We start from the raw sequence: 18153 nt of genomic DNA, 5'->3' as shown, positions 1-18153 counted from the left end.
CATTATATCATAACACTGTTTTATTTGGTGTTTCATAAATCAATAGGATTAATTGTTCCCATTTATTGTTGGGAAAGGTTTCTTACTTATCTGTAAACAGTCTGATATATTCCATATCATTTTCATATCAATGTATTCAACTCACAAACATCATTGGTTTTAACAATTGTGCTTTAATAATTTAATATAAGTTTTAATAATATAATACATAAGGACTGACTTTCAAACATTTGCCTCCTTTGTATTTCTACTTGAATATTTGTAGCATAATTCCTGAAATACATATTCTAGGCACAGCGTCAGTCAAACTTATTATGATATTTTTTAAATAAAACAGGAACATTAAATTTACAGAAAAGTCTATTTGTTTTGGGAATTTAAAGAATATTACAGTAATTAGTCTGTTGATGACCTATTGATGTCCTTGCGAAGAGCTTTTGATTTCAGTTGTTTCAATCTAATTTTGTGTTTTTGAATAACGTCCTTCACAAATGAAAAAGAACGAACTCTAACATACAAACTAATAATATTGTGGAGAACATCTTTGGCAACATGGCTACTAATCTCAACTTCAGAGTCGGCTAACATGGCAGAGTGAGATGCGACAACAGTTACATCATGCATTGATCTTGAAATAATATTAGCTAAAGGAATGTTTTTCAGACTGGTTTTACGTGTAGCTTCCCTGAAATAGTGTTCAGTTCTTTCAAAAACAGACTGAGCATTTCTTGTGATCTTCCACAGTCCACCTCGATTCAATGTTGTAGTCAATCTCTGATCTTCACCAATAGGATTGTCCCATTTCCCAGCCATTATCAGTGAGATTGCGTGGTCATTTTCTAGTGTTTTACTTGCTTGTTTGTGCTTGTTATGTAGCTTATGTAGTACATAACCTCCAATATACTGTAACCCTGACTTCTCTTTATCAGATAATTTCGTCAATGGTTCACATGTGTGAGTTTCTGCTTTTTCTTTGCTATGTGTTAAAAGGCAGTCGGCCACTTTTGAACAAAGTAATGTAGCAGAGTTTCTTGATAATCCTACAAAATGGCTCGAAGCATGCAAGACTATGCTAGCGTAAAAGGCTGCATAAAACCTCTCTGCATTTCCAGACTTTGCCAATTGAATATAAAGCCCCTGAATTTCAGAAAATTTAGGTGTTGAAGATTGTAGAGTGTTGCAGTTGTAGGACCATATCTCGTCTCTGTTTACCTTTGGATAAATTTTGCTGTCTCTAAGTTTCACTTTAGCATTGCCAACGATGCTTGCATACGTTTCCACAGTTAATAGATCTCGATTTTCTGGTTTGTCTGTCTCAGTTTCTTCTGTTTCTTCTGTTTTATCTTTGTGTTTAACAGTGATGTGACGTTTCAGTCCGCTCTTACTCTTGCATTTCTTTGGACAATGAGGGCAAGTGACGCTCAGTGGGTGAACCTGCAAAACCAAATTCACGATCAACATCACACACTACTTAGGTTCATAAATCATCTTTAAATCAACAGCTGATAAAATAACGTTTAGGCAAGAAATGGTTTATAAATAGAGCCCGAAATAAGAGTGATTGATCGAAAGCATGATGTCGAAAGCTAGTCTGTTCGACCTTCATGTTCAATCTTCCTTTTTGACGTTTTTAGGCTATATTTTAACTATTAAAACAGATTCTATAGCTTACATCAGCAGCTGCTTCTCTGAAGTGCTCATCAAGGTCTCCTTCTTCTTCTAAAACTCCTAAAATTGCCTCTAAATCGTCTCCAAAGAAGAACATGTCATCACACGCGTCCGCCATGTTGTTTTTAGATGCACGGTCAATGTCACGTGACGGTGCATCTCAACCTCAAAACCCAAACAATAGGCCGGTCCTTTGAAGTTCGCCGGCTTTCATAACCAGTCCCCTCGATTAACTATGATTTTACTTGAAAGTTTTACCTGTGTGACCCGACAGCCTCGTTTCGAAACTTCAAAGTCCGCTGAGCTCTCGTACAGTGGGCGTAAATGCGATAAGGGCTATTGAACTGAACTGAAGTATTGTTTTCCTTTTCTTTTATTTTAATGATGAACTATGTGATAACCTTAGCTTTCCTTCATTTTTCTAGAATTGTAGACGAGGTATCCGCCATTCAGTTGAAGAAAACCAATTCTGCGAAATATTATTTACTTTAAAGATGAGAGATTACCTTTCTCTGTCCCGCATCAAGGACCTTTCCAAGTTCACACCATTACTCTGCTAAAAAATAAATACACTAGGTCAAAAGTTAATGAAATAAAAATTATTGCAAATCCACGGGAAACAATGATATTTTCAACCTATTGGCTATGGAACGATTGATGAGAATGAAATATGATGTTTAGAAGAAGTGTTTTCAATTTTAAGCATTGGAACGAAGCGTACACAGCTGTTCTGAAACTTTTGGTGGTACATTGCTTTCTTCTCAAGATGTCTCGCCTCACTTTTATTCCTCGGCTATGCGTTTTCTTAATTCCTTCAACGGATATGGTATAAACCTAAATGTATAGGATACGTCTCCAATTGGTATGACATACTTTGGACGTTTAACAAACTTTTGTGCTGAATGGTCAAATGAAGCTAGTGGCTTACTTATTATGTTATAAGAGCATCGTTATTTTCAACCAAAAAGAGCTTTAATCGTGGACTATTTTTGTCTATATCCGTAGGGGAATAATTCTTCAAGGAAATTTCAAGACTTGATATTATCTGTAGCGGCAGAGATCGTTAACAGAAGAGATTCTCATTTTTTTGATGCGGCACGCTTACTTAAAAAAAAAAACACATTTACTCGATTTAGGAAAAAGAATTCAAGATTTTACTGACCTCAAGTGTTAAAAATTGCCGCCACGTATAAAAAACGTTCGTCAGAACGTATTTGATTTGATTTTAATGCCCAGAAAGAAGTGCCTGAGTTGATCGAAATTGTGCGTGTTTGAAAAAGTGATATAAAGACCTAAAACACATTTTAATTGTATTGCTTGGTGTCGCAGCAACTGATATTGAATTTCATTTTCATTGCCCTTCGCTAATTTTATTTGGTTTCGTTTTCTTTTTTTACTGCGTTTTTAATATTAAGATTCGCCCTAAATCCCAAATCCGCGGGCAAAATAATTCTCAGAATCCGCCAATCCGTTAGCCTATTCACCCCCATCTAGGAAGGAAATTTCGTACCTCACACCTTCCTGTTTTTTTATTTTTACAGAGTTTTCCAGCTCACCCACAACCTTACAAACAATCTCCGCGAGGCCAATTGGTAACACTTTAAAGACAATCTCGGCCCTACCGTTATAGTATCAAGTACTGCTTCAACGTCTACCGTTATCATTTGATTATAAACATCAAATTGTGATAAATCCACCTCTATGATGGGCCAGCAGTGTTTTCTTTTTGCGCTGAAATTACTTCTTTTCCTTGTTGGAATTATTTACATACTAATCTCCCTGGTGTGATTGTCTTGTAAGCCGTTTTGTGCGTCTTACAACAGACAAGTTTGCTACTGATTACAATTTCACGCTATTATGATTGAATATCCTTTGGTGGATCTCACAACAGTAAAAATGTTTACATCGAAATACACCGAGAACTTCACATTTGTCGATCTTTCTTTTTTTTCAAAACGAAATAGGACATTGGAAAATAGAAATGGATAATTTGTTTTTTGGGCAAGTCCCATTATTTAGAAAAAAAAATAAAAACAATTTCTCTTTTAAAGAGACACTTCATAGAAACTATACTGGGCGTGCGACAGAAAAGTAATATTTATGGATTTTTTTTTTTTTTCCAGAGGATTGTCGTATTTTGAAGTTCAACCCAGGATTGAAAGATTTTTCTCTGCAAGGCTTCGTTATCAAGGATGTCGATGTACAAAAAAAAAGTGATTGTATAGCGAAGTGCTTTCAGGAACACAACTGTGTGTCTCTTAATATTGGCCCCTCGGAGGAAACCTGCATTGTGAACTGAGTGATTCTGATCATGAGATGCATTCTGAGGCGCTCAAGCCAAGAGATGGCTTCAACTATCACTCAACTGAGGTTAGCTTCCTTAACAAGTAAGATTTAAAAACAGTTCACAATGTGCAAGGAATTTATTGAGACATTTAGGTGTTTTGCAGTGAAATGAGTGTGCATATAATATAATGATATCCTCTTAAATAAAGATCAGTTTTTCTTGTTTATTAATTCAATATCGATCTTCTTCTTTCCTCTGATACATCAAAGTTCGTCGCTCGACACTGTAATTTTTATAGAATCTTGCAACCTTGCGAAGGTCAGTGTGACACCCCTGTTAAACGCTATTAGAAGCAAATATTTAGGACCACGTTTGGCGTTTTAAATCTTAGAACACTTTTGCGAAGAATCCCTGTCCTCTACATCACTCCTGTCAAAATTGCTTTACGGATAAAGGTTACCGGTGTGTAGGTAATGGTAAAAAAATTCAAACATTTTCTTTTTTTTAGAGCGCTTGAGAATAATATCTTTTTAATTATGTTTTGTGGCAAAGCATCGTACCTTTAAAGACGTCAGATAGGAAAAGCAGCAATTAAAATGTCAAAGAAAGTGTTACACTAAAAATAGGCGGGTTAAGAATTTTTCTAATTCGTGTGCTAAATATCGACACTCTTTTATAACCTCATCGATAAATGTTTCTTTTTTGTTTGTTTGTTTGTTTTTATACATACATATATATATATATATTTATATATTATTTCCATTGATGGTTGCATGCAAGGCCAGAAAAGCATGTACCAGGATAATAATGACAACGATTGTAATGAAAGACTTTCCTTCCACCGGTTCAGCTACCACCTGGATTTTTACTGAAAGGAACAGGCAGATTACTGTTTTGAGCACTTACCAATTCAACCCCGAAAGAGCCGGAAAACTCCACAACATCTGACGGTGATATGATTGCTATTTTGTATGTTTTTGTCTTTTAATCGTAAGTGCGAATCGCGACGATTTTCTTTTTCTTAGGCTGCGAGTACAATGGAGTTCTTTAGATGATGCAAATACGCTGAACTTTATCGCTTGAAAAGAACTGGTAGAGAGCAGTTTAAAAAGTCCTGTTTCTCATGGGGCAGAAACTGAGGCGTAGAAAATCCCTATGTTTTTGTTAGTTACAGCTAGAAAAAAGCTTTCTTTCTAAAGCTAAACACTAAGAAGGAAATATTTTAGCTCAAACTTTTTTGTTTATTCCTTTTACAGAGTTTTCTAGCTCACCCACAATTCCGCCAACAATCTTCACGAGGCCAAGTGGTAATACTATTGAAAGGATCTCGGCCCTACCTACAGTATCAAGTACTGCCTCAATGTCTGCCGTTATCATTGGTAACCTAATTTGCTTATAAACATTGTATTATAATAAATTCACAATTGTTATTGGCCAAGAGTTTTCCCTCTTTGAGCTGAAATTCCTTCTTTAGGTTGTTTGTGGTTTTTACAACAGACAAGTTTACTCCTTCATAAACTCATACACTTGAAAGTGGTCAATAGTGGGCAGACAGTCACCTTGGTTTAATTTCAAGTCTTATTTATTATTATTATTATTATCATTATTATTAAATATCATTTATATTATCGTTATTACTATTATAAATATTATCACCCTGTCGTCATTGCATTGATCAATGACATGTTACTTCATCTCTATAATTTAACAACTTCCTTGGAAGATATTGACTGGTGAGCCAATAACAGCCAGGTTTGTGGTGTGAGGGCGAGATGCATAAACAATAGTACCTCCTATGGTTGCACTTGCAAGGAGGCACTCGATGTAACTGGAGGGTTTTGTTCAGGTAAATCGATCCTAAAGCTTTAAAAGAAGTGCTTCCAGCATTTGCCATCAGTTGGTTTACTTACTTCTTGGACAAATTAAAAGATGTGAAATTAGTCACCACCTTTTGGGTGAAGGCAATGGCTGAGTCATAGCTAAAATAGAGAATAGAGAATCTCAAGAAAAGTACTTGCGCCTCATTAAGCTAAGACTAGAAAGACATGGTCAAGCAAATTACATAGAACCGGCAGTCTAAATCACACAGGTATCAACGAACGCTTTTTCATTCCACTAATTTATTCGTGTTTTTCTCGTTGCCATGTTCCCACCAATAAGGTAGCTCCATTTTCTGCCTTTAAAAGCACACACAACCAAAAATTCCTCGATTCGCTCCGACGAAGGGCTAATGCTCGAAACGTCAGCTTTTGTAATCGTTACGGTGACTAATTTACCATTTCAACTTTGTTGATATATCCAAATTATTTCGTTACCCCCACCGACGCAGCCCCAAACAGTTTCTTTAGAAACTATCAGCATTTATTCAAATGACTTAGAACTTTGCTTGCATGTTTTCCTTGATAAGTGGGTAGAAATGCTATATGAGATGTCTATTTTGTTGAGATTGTCTGGATTGTTCAAATTATGTCTACAAATTGTTTTCAGATCTGCGACAAACTTGTGCTAAGATACATCTAGATACGCGAGAAAAACAACAACAAACAAGCCAAATGAGCACTCAATTTACCAAAGTCGATTCGTAAGGCAATAACTGTTCCCTATGGCTTCAGCGCTCAGTTGGCACTGAATCGGAAAGGTCGTGAGTTCAACTCGTGTGCAACCCTCAATTTTTTTCAGGCCTTATTTCTCGCTACTGCTCATCATGAAGTAGTAATGCGAAGATCACTCAGATCTTCGACACATGTGTAATTAAATATTTAAACAACAAACATATGAAATACATATATATGAACTGCGGTTATGAAACGTATATGTGCACGATCCTTCGCATTAAAGCACTATTTAAGCAATAGTGAAAATCAGACCTGAAAAAAATTCAGGCCTGTACGGGATTCGAACCACTGACCTCTGCGATACTAGTGCAGCGCTCTACCAATTGAGCTAACAAGCCAACTGGGAGCAGGCCATCAAATTAATTCGACATAAACCCGTAGATGATAAATCAAACAACAAACATATGAAATACATATATATGAACTGCGGTTATGAAACGAAGGATCGTGCACATGTACGTTTCATAACCGCAGTTCATATATACGTATTTCATATGTTTGTTGTTTGATTTATCATCTACGGGTTTATGTCGAATTAATTTGATGGCCTGCTCCCAGTTGGCTTGTTAGCTCAATTGGTAGAGCGCTGCACTAGTATCGCAGAGGTCAGTGGTTCGAATCCCGTACAGGCCTGAACTTTTTTCAGGTCTGATTTTCACTATTACTTAAATAGTGCTTTACTGCGAAGGATCGTGCACATAGACGTAAATATTTAAACTAACATAAAAGGCTCTTTTAAACATGTATACAGATGCTGAATGTAACACCATTATTTTTAAAACACCAATACATGACAAAGTCATGAGGGCAACATAATCAGAACTGTAGAGGTTCATCAGGGGAGCTGTAACGAAATGTGCTATCAGGAGCCCAGCTGTGTTTCTATGAACTTTGGACCCAAGGCAGGGAGAAACTTCACCTGCGAGTTAAATCAGGATCATTCTTCGGAGGGAAATCAAAGCTCACCTGTTCTGCAAATTAAAAAAGATCACATTTATCTTGCTTTTGAGGTAAGACTAGTGATTCTTTACTATGCGATTCCCAAAATCGTTTAAGAGATGAGAAGCAAAAGCTTTTTAGGGCCTTCTATCGGGTACGAAGCTCGAAAGACGAAGTACACTTCATATGGCTCATTTCTTTAAGCATCACAAGAACTCAAGGACAAGCAAAGCAAGAGGAAGTAATCAAAGTAAACTATCCATTTTGTTTTTCAACAGAATCCGTGCAGCAGCAGTCTCTGCTTGAATAATAGCACGTGTCAGACTGGCTGCACTGCTAAAGGATTTCGTTCTAGAAGTCCTCTAGGATTCACTGGCGCACGCTGCAAGACTGGTAATCATTAAATAATTTAATGAAGTGAGTTTTAACCATTAAGAACTTTTCGTGCAAAAACCTGAAATTTTCTGCAATTCACCCAGCTTGCAGCTTTGACTTTGAAGATGGAATCGGGGGATGGGAAATGACAGGCACAGCTTTCATTTATCAGCCAACCTTTGGTGACAATATAACAGCTCGCCAAAGAAAAAGCGTCAAGCAGAAAGGGGACTGGTGAATAAGGGGGAGTGAGAAACGACTCAGAGAGAGCGATCTTGCAAGATGGCAGCATCCAGAAGGACTCGACGTACCCCAAGGAACTCTCACTTCACCTTGTTTCCGTATCGTTGGCAAGAATATCTCGTTTCTAATTGGTGGGAAATGTACTGTAAGTGATGTTGATGCGGAACTTATTGTCAACAGCATGGTGAGATTATGCACTTTGACCATTATGCTTCCTCTGATTCTTTTGGAACAGCCTTGGTTGATTGATCAAGGTATCAGAGATTTGGCCTTTCAACATTGCAAAACCATTTTGAGCTTCGTGATATCCATAAAATTCGCCTAGGTTTAAAGCGAGGTCTTTACGGGGAAAATTATATTTAAAACGTAAACGACAAACATTTCCAGCTCTAGGTCATCATCGGCCGGGGGATGAAAAATGATGACCTCCATGACGACCTAGTGTCGAAAACGTTTGGTTTTTTTAGTGAATATTTTTGGACTTGAAAATGGCTTATTTTGAGCGTCCTCAAGGGAAAGTCCAGGTGATAAGAAACTACAAGTCTGACACTTTAATATTTCACTCTATTTGTCTTTGGCTTACCCCCCTCCCCCCCTTCCAAACGACAGTTTTTTTCCCTATGTTTAAAGATTGGAAGTCGATTAATGTATGATCGTTAACCCCACCGACGCAGCCCCAAACAGTTTCTTTAGAAACTCAGGAGCGGATCCAGAAGTTTTTGATTGGGGGGTCCAAACTTTGGTTCAGAAAGGACTTTTGGACTCTTGAGGCAAATTACTTCCTTACTGTATGATATAGTCATGTTACGTATATGAGCACGATCCTTCGCAGTAAAGCACTATTTGAGCAATAGTGAAAATCAGACCTGAAAAAAATTTCAGGCCTGTACGGGATTCGAACCACTGACCTCAGCGATACTAGTGCAGCGCTCTTACCAATTGAGCTAACAAGCCAACTGAGAGCAGGCCATCAAATTAATTCGACATAAACCCGTAGATGTTAGATGCGTTAGCAATCGCCTAAACAAGAGTTAAAAACTGTTTAAATTTGTTGCTACGGTTAGGTCGTCAGAAATGAGACAGGAAACTGGTTGGAGACAATGTGCCGTAAGAGCTGGGACGTAGAAGAGTTTATTGGTCATTACGCGAAAATCAGACTCGTTAATGAGAAGGGCTGTTGTTGGGGTCACATTAACTTTGATGACCTTATAGGAGATATTGTTAGTCCTCGCGACTAACAAGATTATAAATTGGCCAGACAATCAGGGAATTACATGTAGAAGCTACGTAGCTGCTTCTGAAATATAATTAACTTGCTCACTAACTTTGCGCATGCGCTTTATAAGTCGCATTCAACATTCTTCCTGTAAATATCATATGGATATTTATACATCGTAGGAATATTATTGATCGATATTGGTAATAATTATTGCATCAGCTGGCATGAGAGGTTTTTATATACACTTTGTGTTGGAGTATTTAGATTCAAATTGAGGTGATTTCCACTGAATCACGATGGATCTCCAAAAACATCAAAAGAACCCTCTTCTATTTCTACTGGATATTAAAAGAATAAGAGAACTTTTCAGTTGTGATATTGCCCCTTTTTTACCTGTTAGGAACTCGTTCGTCCTCCAGCATTTCTGAAAATGTCCCTCATCCCTTGAAAAACGGGTTGGGAGGGGTTGGCTGTCAGATTGTGCGACCTTGAGTCAAAATACTTTAAACACTCAGTATAACAGCTGCCACGGTTTTGCCTGCTGTTAAGAAGACGTTAACAAACTTGTGCGCGCGCGACTCGCGTGCGCGTGCTTTGAGGTTACGAAGCAATCTCGTAAGCAAATCAAGCGGACCCTTTTTTAATGTTGACGTGTGCGATTTTTAGAGAAGAGTAGTTGAAGTTTTTTTTGTTTATCGTTTGGTTGTTGTCGTTTGCCGTAAAACTACAGTTTTCTGTGTTAGAGTAAGTGTCTGTTTGGATTTCCCGTTTCGCTTCCGAATACCTAACTTATATTGAAGTTCGTTTTGGTTCGATTCTTACAAGCGGGACTGTTATGTAAGTGCTAATGTTCCTTTCCTTGAGCTTATATATAGTTTTTTTTTTGTGAGTTTGTTTGAGTTTTTAGCTAGCTTTGCATCTTGCCTTTATATCGGAATGTTTGGAATGTTGGTTTGTCTATTCGCATTTAGCTTAGCTTCTTCCTTATAAATTCATATTTCAGTTTACGATAAGTACTTGGATACCACGACTACGTTAAATAAAACGATTCAAGGCTTGTCCGTAAAATATATCCTCGTTTCATAGTGTGTCTTCATTTGCGAAACTCATAGTTGTCGTCGAAATTTTGCTTCGCTTGTGTCGGCCGCTACACTCAGTATATTTGTACGCTAAGAATGAACAAGTGTGAACACTACTTTTTTTATGCAAATTAATAGAGCCAATAAGTTAAGTATGTTGGACAAAAAATAATAGACGCACAGCGTGAAACAGAGGAGTGTGCCATCTTATTACCATCAACTGTCACTTTTAATTATTTAAAAGTTGAGATTGATTAAAAGTAAAATGTCTTAAAAACTGCAAACCAAGGAACACACGAGTTGGCTATGACATCGTGCCATTTTTGTTGATGAACTGATTTTTATTATTGATGAAGTAATTTTCATCCGAGTAGCAAGACTGGAATTAAAAACAAGAACGGAAATAAAAACGAGAGCAAAGAGGCACACAGCACTGGAAAGCAATCAAACATACAAACAGATCAGGAGCTAGTAAAACAAACTGACAAAAAAACAGAGAAAAGAAAAACGAAACAAAAATAGGAAAGAAAGAAGGTCAAAAGGTCACACATTTAAACCCTTTTTTGTGTCTTCTGGTTGCGTAACTACCGTAGACACTATCCCAAAAGCTGTGCAGGCGGTGTGCGCACTCTGATTACGTTGCATCATGGTTGTAAAACAAAAGTTGAGTCATTTGCATATTGACGAATTCGAGTGAACTTCTTTGGTGGCAGCGAGATAGTGTGAATATGCGGGGATTGTAATGGGGATTCACAGTCTGTTGCCGTTCCTTCGGAAGTTAAAAAGTTTGACGGGCCTGCGCGATTCCCGTCATTCCTCCGTGACGAATTCGTTCGTAGGAGACAACTGACGTTATTAAGGAAGAGTCGAAACTGCAATCTGCTGAAGAATCTCGACACAAATGGCAACAGTTACACTCACAACCGATGGCGGAATGAATAATTTCAAAGTCACAAATTATATTCCTCGACGCGAGTTAGTTTATTGGAAAATTTATTACTTGACGAGAGACTTCCGCATTAAATTTCACGTGAAAACCGATATCACACGAATCGCGAAGCGATGACGGCGATATCGGTTTTCAAGTGCAATTTAATGTGGAATTCACGAGTAAAGTAACGGATTTTCCTTAAATCGCATAATTGAATAAAAATGAGAAAACAAACAGCATTACTTAAAGTGTATATGACACGAAATTTTTTTTTTCGTTGATAGCTAGTTCCATGTGTATAATAAACGGTTTGAGAGTTTAAAATGAATGAAACAATTTTTTTGGTCGATTTTTAGCGCCCGAAACACGCTAAATTTATGTGTAAAATTGTTCCCGGAGACTGGGCCGAGAATTGGGACTCGTGACGTCAGGTTGTTTGATCCTATGATTGGCAAGGTCAACAACTTTCAGTGTTTTCCTTGTAACACGCTGTGATTACTAGCTCAATTCTATCGTTTCACGCTTCGAAATGTCCAGCGATTCCGAGAGTATTGAGTCGTCTGACTCTATAGAAAGTATGGATTGTGGAATAAGCGACAGTTCTGAAGAGGAATGGGGAGTTATCACTGGTGTGATAGCTCCATATCAAGATGAGCCGCTCGCGGACGAGAACGACGAAGAAACTGGCGTTTCGAGCGAACAAACCGATGTTGATGGACTTACCCCGTCAACTCTGGAGGCTAGATACGAGAGAACTGTAGACGTAGACTCCTGGTTAGTAAAACTGGTCCTTTAAAATTCCTTGTATATATACTTATAGCAAATCTTTGTTAGACAACAATTCATTTTTGCTGTCTTCTTCAGGTGTCGCTGCAAGCAATGTAATACCGGGACGTTAGTTGGTTCCCTGGAGTTTCGATGTTGCAGAGAGGTAACAAATTCATCTGCAAAGATGGTTTTTGATGGTTCCATTGAACGGATAAAATGCATCACACAACACGAGGACTACGATGCGATTAGGAACCGCGCAGTTCTTCTCCAAGTGGCTCCCTTGTTGAGAAACCAGGATGGTGGGACTTACCGTCGCCGAGGTGGAGTCAGAAAACGAGTCAGTACATTTTTAGTAAAAACATAAATAAAAACATACAATGTGTAAACTAGCATAATCACTTTGCTGGGCATAAAACATTAAGCTTCAGATAAATCAGGGTAAATTAAGGCACCTCAAGCTATAAAAGTTGACCAAGTTAAGTTAGATTTTGCATTTACTTGGACTTTTATCTGATGCACTGACCTAAGATAAAACAGGAACTAATAAGATTGCTTGCAAAGTAGCTTTTAGGAAAATGTAAGCTTGAGAAATGCCCTGCAGTTCATTATCAATTCCTAAACATAAATATTTTTTATTTGAATGTGTGTGTCATGGGGAGGTGAAAGGCAGGGTCCTGTAGTAATGTAGAGCATTCTTACACACCTTCCTATATAATTTTCATTGTGCTTTTACTCTAGGTTCATTAGAGCTGTTGCATACCGATGGACCACAAGGTGGCTTTGTGGCTACATGGGCTGGGATAACAGAAGACCACTACCAGCCTGTGTTTACCATAATATCAGAACTAAATACCAGTCACAAAAATTAATACCAGAGGTTTTGCTGCTGCTCATGACAGAGACTAGCATAGTACACGTAATCAAACCTATGACATGATTGTTCTACACTGATTGTCTCGGTAAACAACAATTTTCAAATTGATTTTCATATGGGAGGTTGTTTCTTGTTCTATTGTTTGGTAATGTATGGACTGTGAACCAGAAACAGCTTAGGTTCTACATGCACACTAGTTTGACTAAATTTAAAATTTCAACTTGTTGTAGGTACAGTGCAAATATTGTAAGTCGATGAGTACAGTGCAATGCAGGCATGGAAAATTGAAGTAAGAAGGAAAATTGTACCACGCAGAAAACCTTCCTGTGACAAAAGTTTGGTCACTTTATTTTTTGCAACGGCTTTTGTGACTTCGCAATGGTTTTTGTCATATTGAGCAATTGTAAGGTCCTCTTGAAGTGGGTTGACTGCTGCTTGAGGTATTGTCACTGATAGACATCTGTAGTTTCGCCTGCTCTGCTTCTGTAAAATAAATAAATTTATTTAATTATGTTAGTGCATTTTTAGTTTGTTTGTTTAGCATCCTTTTACTATGGAAAAAACATGTAGAAGATATCCTCCGTGGAGACAATCACATTGTGCATTACCATGATGGCAAACTTGTTCCCAAGGTCTATCTTTTCCCCAGTTCTAGTGGGTGGGAAGAAGATAGACCCTGAGGACAAGGTTGCATGACAGTTGGTACGTAGAACATTATGTCATATTTGAACATTGCCCTTCATGAGCTTTGAAGAGTCAAAGCAAACTAACCTGGTGGAAATAGTGACGTTTTCTTCGTTGCCTTTCTTGCCTGGTAAAACTTTACAGCATCCTCTTTATTTACTCTGTCTGGGAACTGCTGGTTGAGGGGTTCTGGTACCCTTGCTGCATACTTCTCATCTACTTTCTTCATTTCTGCCTTTAGCAAGGTGAAGAGAAGATTCTTCAGTGTGTCAACATACCCTGAAAAGATCACAGCCCAATTCATATAAAATGTCGACGTCATTTGAAAAACATGCAACAGTGTTTTATCAGATATAAGGAAACAAGGTGAAGCACAGTCCTTTACACAAGATGCTGGTCAATAGTACTTATCATGGTAAAAAGAGTGATCTGACTCTTAACAAAAGAGCATAACATTTCCTACACTTAGTTCAGTGTAGCCACTGTACTTTTAAAATCATAATGGTCAATAATTACCATAGCTAGGTGGAGATGCTACCTCTCTAACAACCTCTTCTCCCAGTTTAAATTTTGGATAAGTCACCCGAATGTATTCTTTTCCATCGCTTGATGTTTGGGTTTCTCTTCTGAGGTTTTCATTAAAATGCAAGCTTGCCAGTATGTGCCTAGAAAATTTTACTTTAGATGAGCGAACACATGAAAATCTGAAAATGAGATTGTGTATGATAATGGTTGGAACACAAGGGAAAGAACCAAGGAAAGGAATTAAGGGGATGGGAATGTGATAAATGATAACAAATACTGTTTTGTGTAGTTGCATACATTGTAGACATGTTGCATGATGTCTGGTCAATAGATCATGTGTAACATTTAGCAGTCACATACCCATTCATTTTCAAAAATGACAGTTTTGAGCTAAAAGTGCAATACAAAACACTACTTTGGCCATAAAACTTCCAGGAATACTACATCTGCAGAGTGTAAAAGGAAAAGGATAAAATATTGTTTGCAACATATTTAGGTGGGAGTCACTGTAATACAACATATACATAGCTACAAAAAGAACCTAACCAATTACTTTCTATAATAACAAACAAACAAGATGGAATAAATTATCCAGTACTAGTGAGAGTGAGTAGCACTAGGAACACTTGAATCAAGTTCAATATGGATACTATTCTTTCGCCATTATACAAAGCTACAAGAAAGCCTAAATAGGTTTTGTTTAGCACTCACACTTTTGAGCTCTCTTATCTCCTTTTTCTGTTCCTTTACTATTCTCCTTAGACGTATAGTTTGCTTCTTCTGACTTTTTAATTTGGATTTATATACACAATCTACACAAGAGCTGCCTTGCAATGGTGTTACGTTGGGGGATGGTGTTGTATTGACTGGCGTAGCACAGGTATTGTTGGTGGAGGTCAAGGCAACTGGAGAAGTGAAAGGAGTGATAACAGAAACAGTAGCAGTTGAGGTATTGGTGCTGCCAGAACTTTCATCAGTTGGGCTCATGCACACATCTGTTGCGATGTTGAACGGATTCTCTTCATTTGTATCATCATCATGATCATCTACAAGGTTACTCATTGATTCTTCCCTGGCCTCATCAACCTTCTTTTTCTTCGCCTCTGACTCATGAAAGTCTGCAAAGGCATCACGCCTTAGCTGCAGCAAAAACATAAAATATCCTGGTTGATAAAATATATCGAGCACAAGACACCCTTGCTTTTGCTAAGATTATGTGTAGGATTCGAAACGATCACAAAGCTTGTATAAATCAATACTCAAAACTCCAGTGAACATGTTGATGATTCACTAAGGTATAGGTTTTAGCAGTTCAGTTTGCTTTCAGCACGGCAAAACCGCAATTAGACACGGACATTTTACACATAAATGCTTCCAAAAGAATAGGTTATTTACATCAGAAAAACTTACACATGTTAATGTTTATGATCGGAGATCACGAGAAAACGCTTACCTGTCGCCTTTTGCGATCTGTCAGAACTTCAGGACCTTCTGGTAGAACTGCATGTCTTGTTGGAACAGAGCCCTTGATAAGAACTTTGTTCCGTTTTATCTGCGTCATACCGTCCAGCGAAAATGCCAAGCTGCCCTCGTAACAACTTTGCTCAAAGTGAGCCGAACACAACGAGGCATGTTTGGCAACAGGTTCGCCGAAATCAACTCGGTGCCGCTGCACGAATTTCACCCATTGGGCTCTCACTGTTGGATTTACAGGAAACTGGTGCATCGAAATACCAGGTGTGTAGCTGGTATTCGTACAGCTTCTATTGTTGGGCGCCCCAGCCACACAATAACGTCCACCTTTCCGTACTGGCCTATTCTTTTCCGCCATAGACCACTTTCATAAATGGCTGCCGGATTAATATTCTTTTGTTTAAACTTAAATTTTCCCGAGTGGCCTCGCTTGAGATAATGTATTCTTGTGAATTTTGTACTGGAGAACGAGGCCACCCTGTCAAATTTATATGTAAACAAACGAATTGTAATGCGGCAGCCATTTATGAAAGTGGTCTACTGAGTCAAACAACCTGACGTCACAGGTAAAGTTCACGTGACCTTTTGGCCGAGCGTTCGAGGGGACAAATTTCAAGCCAACTTAGCGCGTAGTTTAAACGAAAACTATGTATTTATAATTATTTTCAACGATTTTTAACTCTCGAACCGTTTGTTATATATATCGAACTAGCAGAAAACAAAAAAAAAAATTTCATGTCATATACACTTTAAAATTGTTATGTTACGTAGATGCGAAACAATATCACTTAGCCTCGTTTTCAACTCGCAATTCCACTCTAAATACCTCGCTTCGTTAACCTATCAGAATGCAAGATTTTATTCAACGATGCGATTCAACAGGGAATTAACCTTGACATGCAAGCGCATGTTAAAGAGAAAGGGACCTTGTAATGCACGAACTTTTTCCATCATGCGTAAAATACGGGATTTGTAAAAGGAGAAGCCCTATGCCTCCTAAGAACGAATTTGTCTCGCTCCACGTTTAGTAAAAACGTACAGAATTTAAAAATACCCTTCGAGAATAGAGGAAACCTAGATAAGGGTTTTGAGAAACGTAACTCTGGAGTTATTTCTGCAGGAGAGAAGTATACTTTAAAACAAAGAAAATAGCACGCGCACAGAAAAAAAATATTGCCTTTTGTAACACAATGTCACCCGGCTTTGCTAAACCTCAAGAACATACAGATGGGGAAATGACACCTCAAAACTGACCCTTATTATCACATCGCAAAGGAAAGTCATACAGAGATATCCTAATAAGAGCTAAACTTTGCGGGTAGAAGATTTACAGTGTAAAAAAGCTAGCGAATAATAGGAGACGCACATGCCTATCAACACCTTTCAACGGTCAACTGCCTTTTGCTTTCCGGCTTTCCGGCTTGTCGCCTCACGCAAGGTAGAGGTAGCTGGTCTTTTCTTTTTTTTTTCTTTTTCCTAACCATTTTACTGCACTACCGCAGTGGGGTAGGACTAGAACGTAACACATAAGCGAACCATGCGAGTAGTCCACCCAATAAATCCCACCCATCCCACCCCAGGGAAGGACAAGGTACAGGATCAAGTGACTCTTTTCATTGCTCTAATTAAGCTGTCCTTCATTCAATGACGAAGATAGAAGATTTGCCACACAACACTCGCGATTAGTTAATTTTCCTTCACTTAGGAAAGTAGATTTACATCACGACTGAGTACATATAATAAATGTTCTTGCAATAGTAACGCTATGTAACGCAACGCACTAAACGCAACAATGGGCCTTTTCGCTCCCCAAAAGGGTCTCAAACATTATCACTTAAAATGTATAAAACATTTGTACCGTTGGAGCGCGTTTGAGCGCCTTTGGTCAGAGCTGTTAAAGAAGGATCAAAGTGGCCATGCAAATCTTTGAAAGGCTTCAAACTACGACGTACAACGAATTTAACCTTCTCGAAAACCGGTCTAAAATTACAGGCTAAAAAACAATGCTTGCGTTTGTCCTTGAGAACGATAGTATACGCAAGAAATACGTACAAACAATACTTCTACAGATTCAGAATATATCAAATTATATTTACCTATAGTGAAAGGAAAACAAAACGGACTAACCTTTACGAAATTTTCAGTCAAAATCTGCCGATTTCTGCCACTTTTACCGCCATATTGAAAAAAACGCTATCACAATGCATTGCAATCGGAGTGCGTACACCGCTTGAAATCTGTGTTAGTCCGTAATGTAACAGTGGAATATTCGGAGAATTTGTTGACTCATGAACCTTGGACTGCAGGTACTGTAATCCTGAACAACACAATTAAATAGACTAAATCAATAAATCAATTTATATGTAGTTTTTACTTTTGATTTTCCCTTATAGAATAGAAGTGTGGACATTGCTAAAAGTTTCTGTAAAATGATTGCGCAGCATGTAGGTAAAAAATGGGTGACGTTACT

The 18153-nt window shown here is 38.0% G+C and overlaps 2 protein-coding genes and 1 pseudogene across 9 annotated transcripts; 1 reads left to right on the top strand and 2 right to left on the bottom strand.

Annotated features, from left to right (window-relative positions):
* Positions 1–153: 153 nt before the first annotated feature.
* On the bottom strand, positions 154–1908 carry LOC148724422 (uncharacterized). The gene is made up of 2 exons (XM_088729246.1): positions 1673–1908; positions 154–1434 (listed from the first exon to the last, which is right to left on the bottom strand). Exons 1-2 carry the CDS (start codon positions 1784–1786, stop codon positions 397–399), a joined length of 1152 nt encoding a protein of 383 aa, XP_088585372.1. The 5' UTR covers positions 1787–1908; the 3' UTR covers positions 154–396.
* Positions 1909–11592: 9684 nt separating this feature from the next.
* On the top strand, positions 11593–13517 carry LOC148724421 (uncharacterized; annotated as a pseudogene). Its single transcript, XR_015990244.1, has 3 exons — positions 11593–12130; positions 12221–12464; positions 12866–13517. The product of XR_015990244.1 is annotated as an uncharacterized LOC148724421 (transcript).
* On the bottom strand, positions 13323–16428 carry LOC148724420 (uncharacterized). Of its 7 annotated transcripts, XM_088729269.1 has the most exons (5): positions 14922–14975; positions 14571–14656; positions 14202–14350; positions 13773–13964; positions 13323–13484 (listed from the first exon to the last, which is right to left on the bottom strand). In XM_088729269.1, the coding sequence occupies exons 2-5, from the start codon at positions 14576–14578 to the stop codon at positions 13390–13392; spliced, it is 444 nt and encodes a 147-aa protein (XP_088585395.1). In that variant the 5' UTR covers positions 14579–14656; positions 14922–14975; the 3' UTR covers positions 13323–13389. The 7 variants fall into 7 exon arrangements, 4 of the variants coding, with proteins under 4 accessions (XP_088585395.1, XP_088585394.1, XP_088585392.1 ...); XM_088729268.1 differs by lacking the exon at positions 14922–14975 and having other exon boundaries at positions 14571–14912; XR_015990237.1 differs by lacking the exons at positions 13323–13484; positions 14571–14656 and adding an exon at positions 15664–16427 and having other exon boundaries at positions 13831–13964; positions 14922–15350.
* Positions 16429–18153: the final 1725 nt, after the last annotated feature.

Source organism: Stylophora pistillata, chromosome 8, assembly GCF_964205215.1.
Source record: "Stylophora pistillata chromosome 8, jaStyPist1.2, whole genome shotgun sequence".
Taxonomy (NCBI): domain Eukaryota; kingdom Metazoa; phylum Cnidaria; class Anthozoa; order Scleractinia; family Pocilloporidae; genus Stylophora; species Stylophora pistillata.
This window is presented reverse-complemented; position numbering and strand designations above follow the sequence as displayed.

Excerpts from the sequence above, each read along its gene's own strand:
- LOC148724422 (XM_088729246.1), bottom strand. The coding sequence starts at position 1,786 with ATGGCGGACGCGTGTGATGACATGTTCTTCTTTGGAGACGATTTAGAG. Across the intron at positions 1,435-1,672 it reads TCAGAGAAGCAGCTGCTGAT|GTTCACCCACTGAGCGTCAC; the intron begins GTAAGCTATAGA and ends TTGGTTTTGCAG.
- LOC148724420 (XM_088729266.1), bottom strand. The coding sequence starts at position 16,041 with ATGGCGGAAAAGAATAGGCCAGTACGGAAAGGTGGACGTTATTGTGTG. Across the intron at positions 15,351-15,663 it reads CAGATCGCAAAAGGCGACAG|CTAAGGCGTGATGCCTTTGC; the intron begins GTAAGCGTTTTC and ends TTTTTGCTGCAG. Across the intron at positions 14,351-14,921 it reads AGATAAGAGAGCTCAAAAGT|GCACATACTGGCAAGCTTGC; the intron begins GTGAGTGCTAAA and ends AAAATTTTCTAG.